General features: G+C 40.3%; 2 protein-coding genes across 5 annotated transcripts in view; one reads left to right on the top strand and one right to left on the bottom strand.

Annotated features, from left to right (window-relative positions):
• USO1 (USO1 vesicle transport factor) overlaps window positions 1–12,886 on the bottom strand; it is a 94,420-nt gene extending 81,534 nt beyond the window's left edge. For both annotated transcript variants that reach the window (XM_044766153.2, XM_044766152.2), the window contains exon 1: window positions 12,746–12,886. In XM_044766153.2, the coding sequence (XP_044622088.2) occupies window positions 12,746–12,811 (66 nt within the window). In that variant the 5' untranslated portion in view covers window positions 12,812–12,886. The remainder of the gene's footprint in view (window positions 1–12,745) is intronic.
• A 113-nt stretch (window positions 12,887–12,999) lies between these two features.
• G3BP2 (G3BP stress granule assembly factor 2) overlaps window positions 13,000–22,514 on the top strand; it is a 77,993-nt gene continuing 68,478 nt past the window's right edge. The window contains exon 1 of one of the 3 annotated variants that reach the window (XM_070505631.1): window positions 13,000–13,351. The gene's annotated coding sequence lies outside the window, so the exon portion shown is untranslated. The remainder of the gene's footprint in view (window positions 13,352–22,514) is intronic. The other 2 variants (XM_070505636.1, XM_070505635.1) reach the window with 2 other exon arrangements.

Genomic DNA, 22,514 nt, shown 5'->3' on the forward strand with positions numbered 1-22,514 from the left:
GGAGAAGGGGAGACGGGGGAGGGCAAAAGGGGTGATTAGGCTCGCATGTGAGGTGGTGGATTATAATTAGTTTTTGGGTGGTGAACATGATATAATCTACACAGAATTTGAAATATATTACTATCTACATCTGAAAGCTATATAATGTTATAATCCAACGTTACTGCAATAAAAAATAAAATAAAATATGAAAACTTTCCCTTTTACAATAATCTGAAATGACTATTATTTCTTGAAATGGTGATTGATCTAAGATAATGTAGGGGGAAAAATAAGAATCTATTAAAGTGTTAGCTAAAAATAGATTTCTTTTCTAATGAGTTCAAAGTATCTGCTTCAACAGGCTCTGATTAATAAGCAAATCACTACTTTTTTTAGGTAGTTGCAAATGTACCTTAAAAATATTAAAATTAATCACAAAAGTGTACTGTTTAGGGGCTGGCCTCGTGGCCGAGTGGTTAAGTTCGCGCGCTCCGCTGCAGGCGGCCCAGTGTTTCGTCGGTTCGAATCCTGGGCGCGGACATGGCACTGCTCGTCAGACCACGCTGAGGCAGCGTCCCACATGCCACAACTAGAGGAACCCACAGCGAAGAATACACAACTATGTACCGGGGGGCTACACAACTATGTACCGGGGGGCTTCGGGGAGAAAAAGGAAAAAATAAAAATCTTTAAAAAAAAAAAAAAAAAAAAAAAAGTGTACTGTTTATACTTATAGAAATAAAATCTATTCATTAACAAGTTCAGGTAAACATGATTCAAGACTATTTTTAACAATATAAACATGTTTTTTAGCATTAAACTTGGGTTTTAATAGCAAGTACATATTCTTCGCAACTGGGGATTTTAATAGGAACTTTCTCTCTAGTGACTTAAGACAATTAAACTCAAGTCAGTTAATCATACGCTAAACCAATGAGAGCCAAAAGTGAATATAAGAACAACTTACTTATCCAGAACCATGACTGAGCTATTTCAGATATCTTCTGTCAGGCACCAAAGTGGTCTTTGCATTTTAGTGACTTCTGATAGAAATCTAAAACTAATTATAAGCTTCTCTCTCTTCTTAAAGAATATAATTATAAGCTTTCTAAGCATTTAAGCCTAAGTCCTCTCCAATATCATATATAGGGATGTCTTGGTGTTAAATGAAGTAATGAATATAAAAGTCTTTGCATAGGGGCCAGCCCCGTGGCCGAGAGGTTAAGTTCACGGGTTCTGCTTCAGCGGCGCGGGGTTTTGCCAGTTTGGATCCTGGGCACAGACACGGGATGTGCTCATCAAGCCATGCTGAGGTGGCGTCCCACGTGCCACAACTAGAAGGACCCACAACTAAAAATATACAACTATGTACCAGGGGCTTTGGGGAGAAAAAGGAAAAATAAAATCTAAAAAAAAACCCAAAAGGTCTTTCCATAGTACCTGGAACCTATAAATGCTCGATAAATGTTAACAAACTTTATTTTACCAAACTTCTTATGACTTCTTTGTACTATTATTCTACCCTATAGGGCTTTTGGCTGTCATTTCCATTATGTATGTTTCTAACAGATCATTCAAATTTTGCATATTTTAATTTGCTGAGTGAGAAATTTGATAATTAAGCTCGATAGTAATACGTCTACAATCAAAAATTACTCAGGCTTGAAATCGAGATTGAGTACATGGACTTTGCAATTTGTACTTTGCTACGTGAAAGCCTTATTACCTCCTGATAATATTCCAGATGGCTGAAGTTTCTGAGTAAGCGATCTCTCCATAATACAGTGCTATGTTGCTACTCTTTACAGACAAGTGAAACCAAATGAAAGGAAAACATATTATATATGTTCCAAACCTTACAAAGACTTAGCCATGTTTTAGGTCAAACACAGGTCTATATTTTTCAGTTGATATTTACCAAGCAAAAATTTTGTAACACAAGTACACTTAACTTATATTCAGAAATTGTGGCTCTTAAAGACCACTATTCCTTTATTCCTTACTTGAAAAAACAACTCAATGCAGTATAATTATGCCTTATTATCCATTCTCTCTTCCTTTTAGTTATTAGAACCCTCTGTGTTTTAGCTGGGCATCTGGCTGTCTACCTAGACTAACTTTACAAGCCTTTCTTGCAACTAGGCACAGAAAGTGACTATATTCTGGTCAATGAGTTTTTAGTACCTCCCAAATTATGTCCTTAAAAGGAAGCTATTTGTTCTTTATTCCTCTTTCTCCTTCTCTCAGCCTGGAACTTGAACCTGGTGGTAATGAGGCACCTTCAACAATATGAATAAGGGCAGCATCCTAGGGGATGGCAGACCGAGATAAAAAGCAGCACCTGAGCCCCTGGACCACCCTGTGGAGCAGAACTACCCTACCCTAGGCATTACCTTCTAATTGGACTTTTATTAGAGAAAGTAAAAAAGTTTTACCTTGGTTAGACCTTTGTTTTCTGGCCTTTGTTATACCAGCTGATCCAATACCTAAACTCATTTTACAGAAAAGGAAACTAAGGCTCAGAAACAAAGCAACGTACCCAAAAGTACACTGCCAGTTTGGTGGCACTGTCCAAGTTCTACCCGAGCTACAGACATCTCACTCCAAAGCCCACACTCCACTATCCTACGTTGCCTTCTATGCAGAGAAACCTGTCTGAGTACCTGTTGCAAACTATAGGGACTGTAAGATTTTTTTGGTAAATAGGGGGACATTGTAATGCAGTTCCTGCGAATAGGTTCCACTTGCACTACAGCCACTAAGGACCCTGAAAAGCCTGGATTTAACTGCCCCGCCAGGGTAGTCCCTTGTTCTAAGGGAGTTGGAGCTTTATTTTGGGAAAGCTATAATCAGAAGCTACCAAGTATTAAAAAAAAAAAAAATCAGCACATTATATAATACTTCAGAAAAACTAGAGGAATTAATATACTCGTTTTTACAATTAACCTGGCTGAGATAATAAGGACAAACTGGAGTGGAAAGAGATGAGAGAGAGAAAAAATAAGTCACCTCATTATAACAGACAAGGAAATTGATAAGTGTGATGAGGGAAATAATCGGGAAATGAGACAGTGACTGGGTAGAGAGTACCGCTTTAGTATAATACAGAAGAAATTAATGCAGTCTACTTTATTAAAAAGTCCGAAATGTTTGTCCCTAGGCCTTTTACCAAAGTACTCATTATCTCAGCATACTACCAAGGCACACTTCAGAGGACCATTCCATACACTTGAGAAAAGTACCCTTCCCAGAAAGTCACTGCCTGAAGAAACAGAGGTAAATACAGCCAAGATGCGCAAGGTAACAGAAGAGAAAATTGGTAACAACAAAAAAAGATACTTCAGACTATTTGTTTGAAACAGAAATTTATAAATATTTTTGAAAACCTCCCGGGAAAAAATCTATGTTCATTGATTAGTGGAAAGAAAAATTCCTATATCTACTGTTAAACTTTTAGAAAACCAAGTATCTGTGAATATAATTATTCCATTCTTATAAAGAAAATCATTTGTGTAATAAACATATTGGTAAATGCAAAGAAAACACTCTGGAAGGATACAGTACACTAAACTTCATTAGAGATTACCCTGGGAATGGAAAATCAGATCGTGAAGGGAGGAAGAAAGGGGCAATTTTAGACTATATACTGATCTGAATTATTTATAATAAGCATGTTTTCACTATTGCTTCAATATCTAAACAGAAAAATTTAAAGAAATTGCCCAAATATATAAGACCTTGCTTCTATTCTATTACCTGATATAACATATCCCTGATTGACTCACTGTTCAGCTACTTTCTGAACACAGCTGAATCTTGTTATTCATAGTAGTTAGGTTCTATAGTTACCATGAACACTGAATTAGAAGATACAGAACCACTGCACCTAAAGGAAATACATTTTCATCAATCATTCCAATACACAACCTTGTTTTCGTGTATTTCTGTTTAAAGACATCTTATTCAGTATATATCCCTGATTCATTAACACTGAACTCACAGCCGCCAGTACTATTACTCACGCCTAGGAGAAGCTTTATCTAACACACATATTTGCTCTGTAAGGCACATCATAGCCTTCTTCTGCTTAGGAACACCTTTAGAAGGCACTACTCTGGAGGCCAGTTTTAACACCAAAATCACCAATAACAAGCACAAAAATGCAAAAAAATATGACACTAAATGGACCCTGAAAAGGATACTGGTTTACAGTATGAGAGTTGAAACAAGAAGGCAGAGTATCTCTTTGTTTGACCTCAAGTAGGGACATGCACATCAGGCGACTCAAATTTTTTGCTACTCTGGTAATGTCCACAAATAACCACGAAAGGAAAGTGCTGTGTGTATTGATTTTGCGGTTACAAATAAGTTTTAGTGTGTGGGTGAATTTGCAAACATGGAATCAATGAATAATAAGGACTGACTGTACCTTAAACACAATCTTTCTAAGTCAGTTTCATCATGTGCAAGATGGAGGAATAAACTAGAAAACTCAAAGGCTACTTAACAGCCAAAACTTAGAACACATTAAAGGTGCTCAATTTTACCTAGTTTGTAATAATGTATTTACTTGCTACACTATCTGAAAAATCTATTTGGCCTACAGAGTGTTTAAAATAATTTTTAAGCCAACATTTCAAAATTGAAAGATTTCATATAAAAATCCAGATTTCTACCTTTTATTAAAAAAAAAATCAGCCTGATAGCTAACACTGTATTTCATACAATTTAAGAAGCCATTAATTATAATATCCACCAATTTTTTTTTTTAAAGATTTTATTTTTTTTCCTTTTTCTCCCCAAAGCCCCCTGGTACATAGTTGTATATTCTTCGTTGTGGCACGTGGGATGCTGCCTCAGCGTGGTTTGATGAGCAGTGCCATATCCGCACCCAGGATTCGAACCAATGAAACCATGGGCCACCTGCAGCAGAGTGCGGGAACTTAACCACTCGGCCACGGGGCCAGCCCCAATATCCACCAATTGTTTAATGTATCACTAATAAAAAAGAAATACTGCAAATTTCAATTACAAGATGCAACCTGGCTTCAGAGATGTTTAAATGCTAATGTATACCTCAGAATTGTTAAAATATGGCACTTACTATGTGCCAGCTCTGTTCTAAAGTTCCGTATATTTTTTTAAAGATTTTATTTTTTCCTTTTTCTCCCCAAAGCCCCCCAGTACATAGTTGTATATTCTTCGTTGTGGGTCCTTCTAGTTGTAGCATGTGGGACGCTGCCTCAGCGTGGTTTGATGAGCAGTGCCATGTCCGTGCCCAGGATTCGAACCAACGAAACACTGGGCCGCCTGCAGCGGAGCGCGCAGACTCAACCACTCAGCCACGGGGCCAGCCCCTAAAGTTCCGTATATTTTTAAGTTCATTTAATCTTCACAAAAACCCTGCATGATAGCCACTATTGCTATCCACATTTTAGACATGAAGAAACGAAGGTACAGGGGGTGAGTGACTTGTCCAAGTTCACAAAACTAGTAAGCAGTGGGAAGGATTCAGAGCCAAAGCAGTCTGAGTGCTTAACCATTATGTTAAACCTGCTCTCCGGGCCTGCATTTCCGGAGGGAACAACTGGCTGGAAGTGAGCATGAGCTACAATCTCAAGTCAGGATAAGCAGGTTCCAGTTTCATCCCAGACCTTGGCTCTCTTCTCTAACTGGATCTGTTTCATTGAATGATGAGGTTACCCGAGTGACACTTTTGGGATTTCAGTTTGTGACTCTTACATTAAACAACAGAATACTATAAACAAAATCAGTTCTAAAGAGGAAAAAATAAATTTGAGTAAAATTTTACCCAGAGTTAGTTTTATTTAGACGGATCAGAAAGGGGTGATAACAAGGAAAAACTCAAAAAGCAGTTTTCAACTAATTCATACTATGTTAACTATTAGGTATTAGATGCTCTCAGAGATAAATACAGTGATGGATTAGACGTGGATCCTGTTATCAAGATGCTTTTATAGTCTATTAAAAGAGAGTATAAAAAAAGTATAGTGTAATTAACAAAAGCAGCTGAAAATCTGGTATTTTAAATGTCTAACAAAGCAGCTTCACGTTTTAACACGTAAAGATCTCCGAGACATATCAATCAATGAAAAAGGTAAGCTACAGAACACTATAAACAGTGTACAATTTAGGAGAAAAAGGGATGAATATGCTGATACAAATATATAATTCTATACTGCACAGATGCATGATTATTCATAAAGGTCTGAAAGAATTTATATCAAACTAAGAATAGCAGTTATTCCTGGTAAGACAACTGAAATTGGAGACGGCAGTCAAAGAGGACTTAAACTTTACTAGCACTGTTTGCCATTTTGTGTAATAAAAAAAATGAAAAGGCAAATAATATATTATGCAGCTCACGCAGGTGATTATATATCAGAATTCTTCTGTTTCTTCAGTAATTGCTATGTGAGATTCACAATTCCACTTACCAAGAAAAATATGAAAAGGGTAAATAATCCCATGACAATTGGTAAATTGAGCATAATCAGGATTACAACCTAATAATCTGAATTTAACATTTGTTAGTTTTGCTAACCAACAGTGCCTTTTATTTTTATTCACTGATACACAAAGGAGATGAAAAAAGAAGCAATGGGAATAGGAGTGACTAGGAAAGAAAAAAATGAGACGAGTAATGAGAACATGAAAAGCCACTGAAAAGTAAAATGGAGGGAAAAAAAGGTAGCATAAAATTAGGATACTGAAGGTACATTTAAAACTTAAAGGACAGCTACATAATGTAGTTTGCAGTATTTTCTCACAACTCCTAATAGAAATCCATGGGTTTTTTTTAGTATTCAATAACTATTTAACTGACATGGAAAAATGAAGGACCGGAATGCCAATTTTAAAAAATCTAATTAAACCATTCCATCATTTATTCAACAAATTTTTTTTTTTGAGGAAGATTAGCCCTGAGCTAACTACTGCCAGTCCTCCTTTTTGCTGAGGAAGCCTGGCCCTGAGCTAACATCTGTGCCCATCTTCCTCTACTTTATATGTGGGATGCCTACCACAGCATGGCTTGCCAAGCAGTGCCAAGTCCGCCCCCGGGATCTGAACCGGTGAACCCCGGGCTGCCGGGAAGTGGAACATAAGCACTTAACCGCTGTGCCACTGGGCGGGCCCCTATTCAACAAATATTTATCAAGCACCTAATAATGACTTATTTGATGATATAACTTTGCCTTCATGAAGCTTAAAACATAGTTACACCATCCTTGGAGAGAACTTCCTTAACCATGACTGTTTACTGTAGGACTAAAATAATTCATGTTAAGCAATAGTTAATTCATGTATATTGTTTTAATGAAATAAAAAATATCACTGTTTTAGAATACAAAAAAGAGCCAGAAACTTGTTTTAAATTCAACTCTGAATCTGAGAAGATTTTACAAAAAAAGCAAAACCAAGTCTTATTTCAGTTGACCTAAATTATTATAATCTAAAAAAAAGTGTGAACATTAGAAAGTAAAACACCAGTCTCTTTGCAGATAAATCCAATGAATCTAACACGATCTATTTCCATTACAATTACCAATAAGTCAGCTAAGGTAATACACAGCTTCATTTATTCTCCATGCTTTCCAAAAGGACATCCTTTTAAGCAAGGCATTGTAAGGAAACTTGTCTACCAAATAACCTATCACAAATGCTACCATCTCAAATCTAACACTACAAAAGTTTTCAAATTAAAGGTGAGTAACTTTTCATACAAAGAATGTTTATGGCATTTCTGCCTAAGGTATAAAAATATAAGCATGCCTTTTCTATGATATCCATAACAGACAAAAAAAAAAGCCGTATAAGTAACAGAAGGTAAATACATAAAATGAGAGAGAAATGATATTTGCTATCAACAAAGTTATATAAGAAATTCTTGTATCCTCTCCTAAAAGATAATCAGATTCAAGAGTGATTACAATTACTTCTCAAACCATAAAGCATCAGGACTTAGTTTATGTTTTAGGTATTCAAGTGGGCAACACTTCACGAACTCCATAAAGCTGATGATAATAAAGGACTTCTAAAATGTAGCATTCCTTTAAGAAATATATCCTCTACAACAATTTTCCCAAAGTAAGTTCCTCAGAACACTAGACCCATAAGGTTTCCTGGAGGAAAAAAAAAGATCTGGTCTAATAAATCTGGCCAACACATTTTATATCTCCATCTTGAAAATATTTGAAAACATAACACAGTGTGCCTGCTTAATAAACCTTGTACAAATATTAGGTTTTTGTTTTGTTTTTGATCATCACACACACGCTTCTTTGGTAACAAAATTCCTTCAAGTACGTCTATGTATGTTCTTTGGAACATGCTTTGGTAATGCTAGGGTATGTAAAACTTAAACACTAAGGGTTTTTTTTTAAACTACCCTAAATTATCTACATAATTAACCTTCAAAAAAGAGCCATGTAGTTTTCAAGAGACACTACTTAAAAAAAAATGAGACATCTTTAGTAGGATATAAAAGTGATCAAAACACAAGTCATTATTATAGTTTTCTCTGACACTGTTATTCCAAGATAAGCCAAGAGAGAAAACACATACAAGTTACGGCACTGACCTGGTTATTAATGTAGAATATGAAACACGAATCCAAACAGAAGTTTCAGACTACACATTTATAGTAATGTGGTATAAAATGTGCTTAACCAAACCAAAACTACATCTAAATTTAACTGCACACTCCTTAATAACAATTTTTATTAAAAGAAAGTACAGCCGTGTCTATATTGTTAGCCCCTTTCCTTTTTAAGCCATCTGATCAAAGTCTAATCCAAAAAGAGATTCGTTAACAGCACAGGAATTCTGCACACTTTTTCTGAACTTTAGCAACTTTCATGCCTTGGGATACAACTTGAGAAGAGAAAATCCCCCTATGATTTATCATCAAATATAGTTAACACTTCTCTTGGGATTTTTCAAGAAACTAGTTTTAAAAAGAAAGTATTAATGGGGCCGGCTCTGTGGTGTAGTTGTTAAGTTCAGTGTGTTCAGCTTTGGTGGCCCAGGTTTGCGGGTTCAGATCCTGGGTGCAGACCTACACCACTTGTTAGCCATGCTGTGGTGGCGACCCATATACAAAATAGAGGAAGACTTGCACAGATGTTAGCTCAGGGCAAATCTTCCTCAAGCAAAAAAAAAATAAAAATAAAGAGTTGAAAAAGGGACCTTAATTTTTTTAAAAAAGGTATTAGTTGGAAGGTAGATGGAAAAGTAAGCACGTGTGAGCATTCAAAAGAATGAGTGCAATTTTTACTATAATTAGTGTTTATCTGCACCTAGCAAAATATCTCAAGGCTAAGAAGGTTTCAATCATCAGAAATCAGAGCCTTTCTTTACCTAAAGTAAAAAAGAAAAATCAAATTAAAAGGTATTTGACTCTAAAATACGAAAAGTTTGGTGTGGATAAAATTCCAGACTTAAAATACTCAGAACATTATAGAATTACTGACTATCATATGATACACATACAAATATTTGCTACTCTGCCTTTGCAGAACATCTTAATATCAATCCAAAGTCACTCTTAATTGAGAGTATGAAAAGCTAGGTACTATACAATCAATAATATAACTCACATATTTAGCAGATAAAATTGAGTAAGAAAAAGCAGGAAGGCAGCGAAGCACACTAAATCTGAAAAATTCCTCAAGTAAAAAGTGTGACATAGAGGCCGTCCCTGTGGCTGAGTGGTTGGGTTGGCACGCTCGGCTTTGGCGGCCCAGGGTTTCACTGGTTTGGATCCTGGGCGCCGACATGTCGGGCCATGCTGGGGTGGCATCCCGCATGCCATAGCTGGAGGGACCCACAACTAAAAAATATACAACTGTGTACTGGGGGGACTTGGGGAGAAAAAGCAGGGGAAAAAACAAAAGTTTGACATAATAGACTTCAACCATTTTTAGAACTTTGATTCTTACAGTCTTTAAAAAGTATTGTTTTAGCGCCTAGTAATTTGTAGGCTGCTATGATTACAGTCTGTGATTTCTTTCATATAACACTATCATTAATTCATTTAACAAATACTTATTGAGTACATACATATGTAAATACATATGAACCCAGCCGTAAACACACTTAAGAGACTAGAAGAGATGAGACATATATAAAAAGCCTAAGAAATGCACAATCTAATTAAAATGTGAAGATTGGTCAGAGGGAAAGAGACTATCTGCAGTTTGGCAGCGGAGAGAAGTAAGGGGTTCAGACTAGAGAAGGCAATGATGATGAAGTTGAAGGACAGGTAGACTAGACAGAGAAAAGAGCTTTCCATGGGAAAAAGATGAAAAACTACAACAAAGATAATTTAACTTTGCAGAAATGGAAACAATTACAAAATACTACATGATAATGTAGAAGTTAGAAGTTCCAAGCTCCGGCAACTCAAACATCCAGGTCAGAGCAAACCACCAATTAAAACACCTAATACTGTACCACACACTCTACTGGTGCTCTATCAATACTTCTAAATTAGTGGCCTATGACCTCTTATATCTGTCGTTCTTCCTAAGGGAATGAGATGGTGAAACAAATTTTATTCATGCTGTAACACAGAGTAAACTATTAATCCTCTTCAGAAGGCAAACCACTTTTCCAATTTTGAGTGTACATGCTCAAAGTTAGGCAAGAACAAGGACCCTCACTTTCAGTTTATATATACAGCATACACAAGTGATACTCAAGCTTTGATCTCAAATCATTACATAAAAACTATGCTGTTCCATTCACTATGGCAAGATCAAAGTGTTCGAGTCTCAGCTGTGCAATACTGTACAAATTGCTTTAGTGCTCTGTGCTTCAGTTTCCTAACTTGTAAAATGAGAAGGTTCCACCTGGATGGTCTGCAAATGGCCTTCCAGCTCTAAAACCCTAAACAGTACTCAATTAATTGTACACCATCTTTTCTACAGAAGTCATTGTTACAAGGCCAACTATAACCCCTCCCCCCAAAAAAGTGTATTCTTCCCCTAAAAACATGTAATAAAAACGCCCCTTTACTCAGCACATATTAAGCGCCAGGCTCTTTCTAGTTCTTATTTCACTTAGTCCTCATTACATCCATAAAAGCAAGCATTTTCCTTATTTTACTCATGGGGTATTAGCCATCTCTTGCCTGACTAATCCAATCAGGGGTGGAAGATAGGGATTCAAATCAAGATCTAAAGCCAAAGCAAGCTCTAATAAATCACACTTTAAAATTTGGTGCCTCAAACAAAAACATCAGACAGACAAAATAAATGAAGAAAGGCTGAAGAGGTGGACTGTGATAATGGTAATCTGGCGAGAGCATGGTCTTCTAATAGGGCAGCTTAGTTTGCCTTGTAGCATGTGGGAAAGGACAAGAGAAGCCAAATATCATGGGGCTGTGTGTGTGAAATCTCCTGATTTTCAAATGAAGGAAAACAGATTCACCAGCTTGCAACTTCTGCTTCAAACAGTTCTAAGCCAAATCTGTGAGGTTAATTTTAATAATATTATATAAATTTCCAAAATTCCCAGATAAGTATTAAAATATGGACACCAGCAATAAAGCCTTGAAGTAAGGCAAACCTGGACTGAATCCTGGCTCTATTACTAGTAGCGCGACCTTGGTCAAGTTACTTCACCTCTAAGCCTCATTTCTTCATTTGTAAAGTGAGGATACTATCACCTATCTTGAAGGGTGGTTAGGGATTAAAGGAGAATGTGGACTACAAAGAGCTCAGCACAGTACCTAGCACAAGGTAAGAGCTTGACAAAGGAAAGTTATCGTTACCCTTCAGGATGCCAGTAACATAAGATAGGATCTATGTTCACAGACATCCGTTATGTCTACGAATACTACCCAAAGTTTACCTTTAAAATGTCATATTTTGTCACTTTCCTGTAGTCCCCAAATTATTCTCAATTAAAAAGCTTATTTTAAAAAATGTCATACACACTCATTTTTAATAGACACTAATCAAACTTAAAAGTCAGTTTATCCTAAATCTAAAATCGAACCAACTATCAAATAGTGTTTTCAGTGGCTAACAATTTTTCTAAAGTGACACTGCAAAGCGTGTTACCAAGAGTTCAGCCTTCTGAATGGGGTGGGCGGAAAGGAAAGCGGGGGATGTGTCCCCAAAGCGGTTTGAGTGCGAGAGAGCACTACAACGTGCAAGCGAGTATCTCCCAAAGAGCATCTATTTGGGTGAGCCCGAAAAACGGAGTCTGAACTAGTAACACTTGGCAGAACGACCTTCCTCCAGTTGAAAAGACAAGAGCAGGTGGTTTTGAGCCCCAAACTTCGTTTTATTCTTAGCCACATGCTCTCATCAACAGCTGGGCTTTAAACCTTCTTGCAGTCTTCCCCAATTCCAGACCGCGAGAGAGGGCGCAGGACTTCAGGTTCCTGTCGGTCAGCGGCGACACAAGCGAAAGGGCAGGAGGGAGGGGCCCGAGGGGCGTGGGAGACAGGTCAGGCCACCTCTCCCTTCCCGGGCGGTACCACCCGCGGACCACCCTCCTCGCCAGGCCTGCCGGCTGCCGTGAGTGGGGCAGAGCCGCGGAGGTGGGGGCTGCGCTGGGGGCGTGAAGGAATAACTCGGGGATTTCAGGAGACGAAGGGAGGCCAAGGGGGAGGCGGCATGTGGACCCCCAGCCCACGGTGGGCGAGGGACATAACCTCCCGGCCCCCGAGTCCTCGGTCCGCGTTCCTGCCCGGACCCTTCCCAAGTCCCGGACCCGCCGCTCCTCTCACCGTCTCTGCTTCTGTGTGCTGGGGTCCGGTACTCTGACCCCCCATTACCCCGCGGAGGAAATTCATCTTGCCGCTCAGCCACCGGCTCTACCGGCCCCTTCGGGGAGAAAAAAGATAACTTCCCCTGCACTCCGCAGGGCCTGGCCTCCAAGCCCGCACTCTGAACTGCCTGGCCGCCGCCACCACTGCCTCTTACTCTGCGGCCGCTCCAGCCCCCTACGCCCGGAAACAGCCGCCGCCGCCAGTGGAGCTGCGCATGCGCGGGGACGTGGCATTACGTGGCGGCTCGAAGGGAGAAGGCAAAGGGGAAAAGTAGGGGAGAGGAGGCCCGTATCCCGGGTCCGCCCAAGCCCCGCCCACTGCGCAGACCCCCGCCCACTGCGCACGGACACGCCTTCTACTCCCGCCCTTCGTGGGTCGCTCCCGCTGGCCCCAAACACCCACGTGGTCGAAGCCCGGCCCTGCCGGCTGGAGGATCCGGTTAGGGTACGTGTTTTGGCTTGCAGGGTTTTTAATTGTCGCCGAGCGGGACTTACTGCGAGCTATCAAGTCCGGAGTCGTACTTGTTGAGTCGAAAGTGAAATTTTCCTTCGGCCGACTTGACAGGTAAGGATTTCCGGCCCTTGGGAGAGTTCGTTTGGTTTTGCGGGTTAGCAGTACCAGGTTGTGGCCTTCTGATCCTGGCAAATTGAATTTCTTTACAGGGCTTTGTTTGGTGGTTAGAAAAAGGGTGCTAGAGCCCCCTCATTCCACTGCCACTGGAGGGCGCATTTCTAAGCTCTTGCTCCTGAAACCTGCTGAAAGGAATTCCTAGATCTAAACACCAGGTAGACCGCTATTTGAAGTGGTGTGAGAAGGAAACCAACCGAACCCCGCTTTTAGCTTACTAGAGAAAATACGTTGACCTGCAGTGTCGGTTTGGCAGCTAGTAGCATAATGTTTTCTTATTAAATCTCAATCTCTGAATTTTCGGTACTTTTTTAAACATGAAAAATGTTTTTTCAAATCGATGTGCCTTTCGAAATGAGATTGCTACGTACACATGCTTCTGGAATAGTCTTGTAAATTTCTTGAGGCTGAACAGCGCAGGGTCTAGTTAGCTAACTAATTCATACACCTCTCCACTTGGATGCCCCACAGATCTCAGATTCAACATTTAAAATTGGACTCATCATCCTTCCTAGCCTCCCTTAAAGAAAAAAAAATCCTTAAGCTGCTTCTGTGTGCCTTGCCATGCTCAGTAGTACCACTAGCCAAATAATTGCCTAAGCTAGAAGGAGGAAGCTGGGAGGAATCTTAGACTCTGGATTTCACCCTCACATGTCCGGTGGTCGAGTCAAGTCCTATCATTTCTCTTTACTAATATTTCTCAAAAGGTCCTCTGCTCTTTATCCTCTCTTCCTCTATATTGTTTATGTTCTCACTTTTTACCAATATTACGGCAATAGCGTCTTAACTAGTTTGTCTGCATTCAAGCCCTGGCTTCCGTCCAGTCCAGTCCCCAGTCCACCTCACAACGACAAAACATCTGTGCATGTCAGTCCTCTTAAAAGCCTCCAGTGGTTCTCCATTCTCTCCATAACAAAATCCAGACTCCTTAGGTTGGTATACAGGCCTCTTATGTTCTGGCTCCTTCCTACTTTCCAGCTCCTGCCTCCCCCAGGTACTCTGGATATATGCCTGCGTATGCCTTTCCCTTCCCTCCTCTTCATCAAGGAAACTCCTGCTAGTTTTTAAAGACTTAACTGGCATCATCTGAAAGCTTTCCCTGAAATCCAGATACATACATATGTATTTGCTAGCACTTTACAGTTATTAATATGTGGTAAGTGCTCAATAAATGCTTGTTAAGGCAAACTGTTAAGGGCTGGACTATGTTACTCATTTTTGTATCTCTGTGTCTTAGCACTATCTCATAAAAGGTGATATGGATGGATAAATTAAGAAAACATTAAAGGATATATGAATAGTATGCTGAGAAAGAGGATCCTTTTTCATCTGTAAGGTGGAATTGTAGATAACATGTATCACAAAAACTATGGTGAAAGTTCCTTTCCTAGTGCCAAGGTTTTAAGCCTGGGCCACTTGGAGATTGGTGGGGATCATCCTGCCAAAAATACTGTGCACTAAGCATTGTCCTCTGCTTTAAAACTAGACACTTGACATTTTGCTTCAGACATTTTCCATGGGGGCATTTTGTTGCAGCCTAAAAAAAGTAACCAATAAATGCTCAGCATTTCTATTACCAAGTAATGTGTGCAAAGAACCTCACCCAGTCCCTAAGCCTCACCCCTGAGCCTCTCCTCACCTCCTCCCTGTGCCCTGCTCTACCCCATCATCAGAGATAAGGCTCTGGAGATGAAGTGGGGCTCATGGGTGTCTACTACATATATTATTTGGTAATAGAGAAAGTAGCGCCTTGACATTTTAGCAAAGTTGTTTTAAGACACCAGCCTTTTTTGAAATGCCCTGCTTTGTTTTAAATTTTGGTGAGTATTGTAGGTCACTAACAAAGTACCATGAGTTTTCCCTTCATTTGACCTATTTTCTTCCCTAATAGCATCCCCTGGACAGAAGGGACAATAGGCAGGAGGGATGGACACTTGGGTGCAGAGTGCGTGAGGGCGGAACCCCCAGACTTGCCCCTGACCTCACAGTCTTGCCTCTGTCCTGGTGTCTGGGAAGGGGTGGTGCTATTTGCTACTTCCAGATTCCAGAAGGGGCAGAGAGGGTACAGTGGCTAATTTGTCCCCCATTCGGGGTCTGAAGGAGAGTGGAGGCATCATCACTATGGAACAGCCATGAAATGGACTAATTTAAGAGAAAGGGGGTTACACGTGAATCCACTTCCACTGATTTTATAAAGAACAGTCAGGGACCATGCCTTGTTCCTATTTGTACCATTTAATCATCTAGCATCATTCCTTTAACATGATAGATGCTCAAGAACCATTTCTTAATCAAGGAAAGAGAAACCATGAAAAAATTGTGACTGTCTGACTTACGCCCTTATACTTCTTACTTTCATAAATCTAAACATTCAGGATAAGAATACCATGAGTCATTAAAATACACATAATCCAAAATTTTAACTTGAGTAAGAAAAAATTTTTCTTTTCTGAAACCAAACCTGACAACAGAGCAACTAACAAAATTCATTGGTTTGAAATCCATTTTTAAAATTGCTTCCTTACAATCCCCTAGTTCCATGGCCTTCTTTTCCCATCCTTTCTTACTTTCTAGTGGCAAACTCAGCAATGAAATATCATTGCACAAGATTGTTTTTTGCTTGGGGGTGCTGGTGGTGGGGTGGAGAATTATCTATACTTACTTAAGAGGACAAGTAGAGATGATAATTTGTGTTTCAAATACCTCATATACAGGGTTTTAAAGACCAGTTACTGGAAAATCAGTGTCCAAAAATATTATTGATACAGTTATGCCTTACTGTCTATTAACCAAACAACACATAGCAAAATAAATTGATAATGATGAAGCAGCAGTTGAAATTCGTAACCAATCAATAATAACATCAAACATACATTTGTGCTCCTTATTTGCTAGGCTCTGTCTATTCAAAGTGCTTTATATAAAATAACTTACTTAATCCTGGCAACAACCTTATAAGGTGGGTAGTGTTATTAGCCCCCTTTTACAAATGTTCGTGAAACAGGCACAGAGAGTAACTTGCCCGATGTCATACAGCTAGGAAGTGGCAGAGCTAGGACATAAATTGGCAATCTGACTCCAAAGCCTGTGCTCTTGTGTACTCTGCGCTCTGATTCTCTAGACTCGAGGCAGTGATCATGCATTACGTAGAAAGGTGGTCTGCACGCCTCTACATAATCCAGCCCCTCCGTTATCTCCCTGACCTCACCTCCTGCTCCATTCCCTCCACTCCAGCTACACTGGCTTCCTTGTGTTTCTGAAATTTGCTCTCCCCTCATGGCCTTTCCACTTGTTCTTTGCTGTATTTTGGATGCTCGCTAGTCCACCCACCCAGAAGAATGGCTTACTGCTTCATCTTATTCCAACCTGCTTGCATGTTGCTTAGGTCTCTCTTGACTGTTCTAGGTTGTGACCTCCCCATACTCCTTCTCCCTTTGCTCTGCTTATTTTTCTCTTTAGCATTTTCCAGTCTGATACATTGTTCTCCCATGTATATTATTTTCCCTTATTTCATTGGATCTAAGATGCCATCAGGTGCACCTCAGAGAGAGAAAAAAAACCAAAACTCTACCAATCGTAAGATTTCATTTACCAAAAGATGCGTCCCAATTTCAGGTTTCAAAAAATGTTCATCATAGGATTAATGGAATATAGTATACATTTTATATCTTTATCTTGTTTACTGTCTATTTCCAGGCCACCACCAGAAGGTAAACCCAGAAGGGCAGGGATTTTAGTCCTTTCGTAAATTGCTTTATCCTCAGTGCTTACCACAGTATTTGACACATAGTAACCACTTGGTAACTCTTTAATGGATGAATGAATTCCCCAAATGAGGAAATTCCCACTTTCAGCTTTTGTGCATGGGAGCAGAAATTCTGCAGTGTTGCTAAGCATCACATGGCAGCCAGACTTCCTCAACAGAGTCTGAATCAGGGCTCTCAGAAAATTTTATTAACTAATTTTAGTTTATGAATATTTTGTTCGCCTTTAAAGACCAACTTAGTAATTAACATTTAGTAATGTGTAAAGATAAACATCTGTGGAAGAAAGGACTTATATTTTTAGGATCAGATCATAGCCATTGGGAGAACCTTCTCAGCCTCCCAGGGGCCAGCTCACCTTGGTTTGAGATTCATTACTCTAATGCAGTGGTTTTCTTCACCTCCTCCTCCTCCTCTAACTCCTCCTTTTTTAAGACAAGTAATACATTCAATGGTTAAAATAAAAAGCACAAAAGGGTGTATTGCAAAATATCTCTACTATTCCTTGGCCACTCAGGCAATTAATGTAAACGATTCTTGTCTATCCTTCCATATATGCATATATATATATATATATATATATATATAATCCCTCTCTCTCTCCTTCTTTTTTAATAACACAAATAAATGTAGCACATTGTATACACTGTTCTACACCTTACTTTTTCCCATTTAATATATCTTGGAAATATATCTTGGAAATCTTCCATATAAGAAGAGGTATTCTTCATCCTTTCTTATTGTGTTCCATGAAGTGCTTTCCAAAATATTTTTTAAAGCCCTAGGAATTCCTTGGGAGGGGAGGATGCAAGAAAGAGGGTTCTAGGCCCCTATCCTGCTCCATTTGATCGATTTCATTTGTTTATACTTCCAATTTTATTTGAACAAAGATTCAGAGGCTAAGATGTTGGACAGCCACCTCTCCTAGGAGATGTGAAAAAATGTGACCCAGGCAAGCACTCAGCATAGCTGAGTAGTCTCACGTGCTCTAGAGTCCAGGGTTCAAATTCCTGCTCTACCAGTTTTGAAAGGAGCAATAGGAGTACCCTCCTCATGTGGTGGTTGTTAGGATTTTATGAATTAGATAGTAGCTTTAATGTGCTTAGTACTTTAGTACATGAAACATAGTAAGTACTCAATAAAGGTTAGAGTGGAGATCCAGATCATCTTTGGTATCTATCATCAATTGCTTAACAACTGAACGTTTAAAGATATAACCCTGTGGAGGCCGGCCCGGTGGCGCAGCAAAGTGCGCACGTTCTGCTTCAAAGGCCCGGGGTTCACCGGTTTGGATCCTGGGTGTGGACATGGCACCGCTTGGCAAGCCATGCTGTGGCAGGCATCCCACATATAAAGTAGAGGAAGGTGGGCATGGATGTTAGCTCAGGGCAAGTCTTCCTCAGCAAAAAGAGGAAGAATGGCAGCAGTTAACTCAGGGCTAATCTTCCTCAAAAAAAATAAATAAAGATATAACCATATAATAGTACTCAACTCAAAACTTTATTGGCTCATGTTACTGAAAAGTCTATTACTTCAGATATGGCTTAATCTAGGTCATCAAGGCAGTCTCCTCAAGAGCTGGGCTGTCACTGTTTCCGGACGCTGCGCTTTTTATTCGTTTCTTTCTCTGGCTCCATACAAGGGCAAGATAGCTGTCAGTACCTGCAGTCCTATAATCTCCCAGGTCCGAGTTCATCAAGGGAGACGCCTAACCTCTCTCCTTAGAGTTCCAGCAAAGGTCTCCCTAGGATTCATTGGATCTGATTGGTCATGTGCCCATGTATCAGGCCAATTCCTGTACTCCAGTATGTGAGGTGCTCTGATTGGCCTTGATTCACATGCCTACCTCTAAAACAAGCAGTGGGCATCCTCCCTTCATCTCAGAGCACATGGCATAAGAACAGGGGAATAGGGACTTTCTCAAAGGAAAGCTGGGATACTGTGCCAGCAGAAAACTTATCAGGATAGGAAAAACAATAGATGCTCGCTCTATCCCCTAATGGACTTGACTGCTTGCCAACTTTTATTGAAAAATATTTTTCCAGCAGTGCCACTAGCACATTGCTAACATCAGTTCTGTTGCTCTGCAAAAGGTTCAAAAGATCATGTTGCATTATTTAATAAAAGTAATTTTACATTGCTTTGTATTTACATCTGCAGGCAAAGCTGTATCTCCACCCTTTTGTAAAAAGGACAGTCCAGTGTGTTTCTATTCTTAAGAAAATACAATAAACAGAATTGCTTACTTATGAAATGCCTAAATTAGGAAATCCCATTTTCAGTTCCAAAGGACTTTTTATAAAACTATTTATTGGGGGACAGATTTATCAGATCCAGGCCCTGGCACTCGTGTCCCCTATGGAGAATTTGACTCTACATCCACTGCCCCCTGCCCCGCCGCCCCCCACCCCCACCTCCAGCTGAACAAGCAGGTCCTGAATAGCAAGGTTGGGGGTGAAGTTTTTACTGTTCCGTTCCACAGCTAGACTAAATCCTTTGATGTTCACATTACTGGCTGATGCCAAGATTTCATGGAAGCTTAGGGTGATTTCTTAAGGAGTCATTACCACCTTCACCAGCAATCCATGATCCCAGAGCAAGTTACAGCTGATCTATCTCATTTACCTGTGGCCCAAGTGACTCTGTGTGTGTGTGAGGTGGGGGGGGGGGGGGGGGGGGGCGTGGCCGGGGACTCTGTAGACTGTCTCTTTAGATCAGTGTACAGTCTGTCAAGGTAGTTTGGACCTCAGGCCAGCAGGATGGTAGTTGACCTGGACCAGAACTTTTCAAAGCTAGCCCACACCTCCGAGGTCCCCTATCTCCCCCATTCCAGCTCTTTAGTGAAGTTGACTATAAGGTGCCAATGGCTGTGATTGGGGAACACACTACACAGATAATTGGGGTGGACTCAGTAACTTGCAGATAGTAGGTGGAGGGTCCAGAACTAGGCAGGTGGTTTGAGAAAAGAAGAGAGATCTGGCTGTGGACATAATTCTCTGCCAGAAGCTCAGGAGTCTGTGGGAGAGGAATGGAAGATGATGTCATGAGCACAGAGAGGCAAAGGAAGGAAGTCTTCTCTTTGGCCTGACTGTTCCCTGATGCTGCCTTGCCCAGGGCCTCACAAGTACCACACTTGTTGTGGGTAGTATAAAGAGCTGTAGGAGCTCCAGCTTGCTCTCCCCACTACCCTCTCCCCACCTCCAATACCCACCTACACACCTGGCATTTCTAGGGCAGGGCCACAGTCTGTGAGACCCAAAGTGACCCAGACTCAAGTCTTAAAACTGCTCCCTCTCTCCCAGGTTTGTGACTAGTGACCCTTAATAATAGCTCGGAATCCAAGGTCTTAATAGCTCTTTGCCACAGCCAGTCTCCTCCCTGCGAGGGCGCCGCTATCTAGGTCTGGTTCTAGTATCTGGGTCAGAGCAAAAGGACCACACTGGAATTTTGGTACTTAGTTCATAGTATAATAAATATCAAGATCTTTGTTTTTTAAAAGCTCAAAATTCATACCATATAAAACAAATCAATGAAACTATGTATTTAACATGTTTCATTTTAACATAAATTAATGATTTCAAGCTCTGCCGTGTCCTTCAACTTCAGAAGAGCTGCATGTCTGATGGGTTGGTCCAGGCCAGGTTAAGTGCCTTTCTACATCTTTCGCTCTTTTGCCTGGAGCTTTTAGAACCTTGGCCTCTGGGTAGCTGCTCAGCTCTGGCCCGAGGCTCGGGCTCCCTGTTTTTTATCTTTCCCTGCCAGTCTGGGAAGGATGGTCCTCCCTGTGGGCTAACCCCTGCCTTACCCTGCAGAATGAACCATATTCTGTTCATAGAGCTTTCCTCATGGGATCCATGCTCTGCCCCTCCCTCTTTGTAGGGGGATGGGGGTGTGGAGAGATAGAGTTCCTAGAGCTGATTGATAAAGAGAGGCGGGTTAGAGGGGCTTCTATGAAGGAAAGAAGAGGCAAAGAAGAGGAAGGGGAGAGACTCGCAAGAGAGATCCAAGAAACTGAATGAAACTGCTGACTAATATCTGCAGCTAGAGTATTACACCCACATAAATACAGTTTTTTTTCAGTACTTAAAAATAGCTCGGTATAACAGAATACTGAAAACAGATGTGCTTGGTTTCTTGAAGTACTGATTCAGCAAACATTTGAGTCTCTGTCCTCTGCGCCAGGCCCTGCTGTAGGTTCTCTCCTGCGTGTGTCTCACTCTGGAGTCTAGAAATTCGTATTCCTGTTTCATAGAGAGAGAAGCCCAGGCTTTAGCATGATATAGACCAGAAGGCATGTTTTGTTTACAAACCTAGACAGACCTGAGTTTTCATTCTAGTCTTGCCACTTTGGGACTGTAGCCTTGGGCAAATCACTTAACTTTGCTGTATCAGTTGTGATTACCATGCCTTGCAACAGAAAACCAGAGTGTCTTAGACGAATTAGGAGGCAGGCAGTACAGGACTGATACAGAGGCTCTAAGATGCCATCTGGGATCTAAGCTGGAATCTCTGCTCAGCCATCCTTGGCTTGAGGCTTTCATCTTTGTGGTTACAAGCTGGGTGCTTCATCTCCAGCATTGCATCATTGTTCTGGAAAGGAAGAAGGACAAAGGTGAAGGGAAAAAGTTCTCTATCAATTGATACCCATTCCCCCTGTCTTTTACCCTTTTAACTTTATTTTGAACTAATTTCAGAATTGCAGGTTGCAAAAATTGTACAAAGAATTCCCATATGATGTCCACCAAGATCCCTCAAATGTTAAGATTTTTACCCCAATTACCTTATAATTTTTTTCTCTCTAAATAAATACATTTTTTTCTCTGAACCATCTGGAGAAGAATTTATAGGCATGATGGTCCTTTACCTGTCAAATACTTCAGTGTCTAATCCCTAACAACAAAAACATTTTCTTAAATAACAGTGCAATGATCAAACCCAGGAAATTCACACTGATAACGTTACAATGATCTGATCTACAGACCTTATTCAAATTTTGCCAGTAGTCCCACTAATTTCCTTTTTGGGGAAAAACAATTTTCTGGTCCGGTATCCAATCCAGGTTTACACATTGCATTTAGATGTTATGTCTCTTCAGTCACCTTTAATCTGGAACAGTTCCTCTGTATTTCTTTGTCTTTCATGATTTTGGTAGGTAAGTTACTTTGTAGAATGTCCCTCAGTTGGGGTTTGTCTGATCTTGCTTCTTGGTTAGGTTCAGATTGTGCGTCTTTGACATCTTGGCATCTTTGGCAGGAATATCATAGAAGTGCTGTCCTTCTCACAGTGTATTATCTGGAGAGGCACCTAAGATCAATTTGTCCCATTATTAGTGATAT

The sequence above is a fragment of the Equus asinus genome, chromosome 3 (genome assembly GCF_041296235.1).
Source record: "Equus asinus isolate D_3611 breed Donkey chromosome 3, EquAss-T2T_v2, whole genome shotgun sequence".
NCBI classification, from domain to species: domain Eukaryota; kingdom Metazoa; phylum Chordata; class Mammalia; order Perissodactyla; family Equidae; genus Equus; species Equus asinus.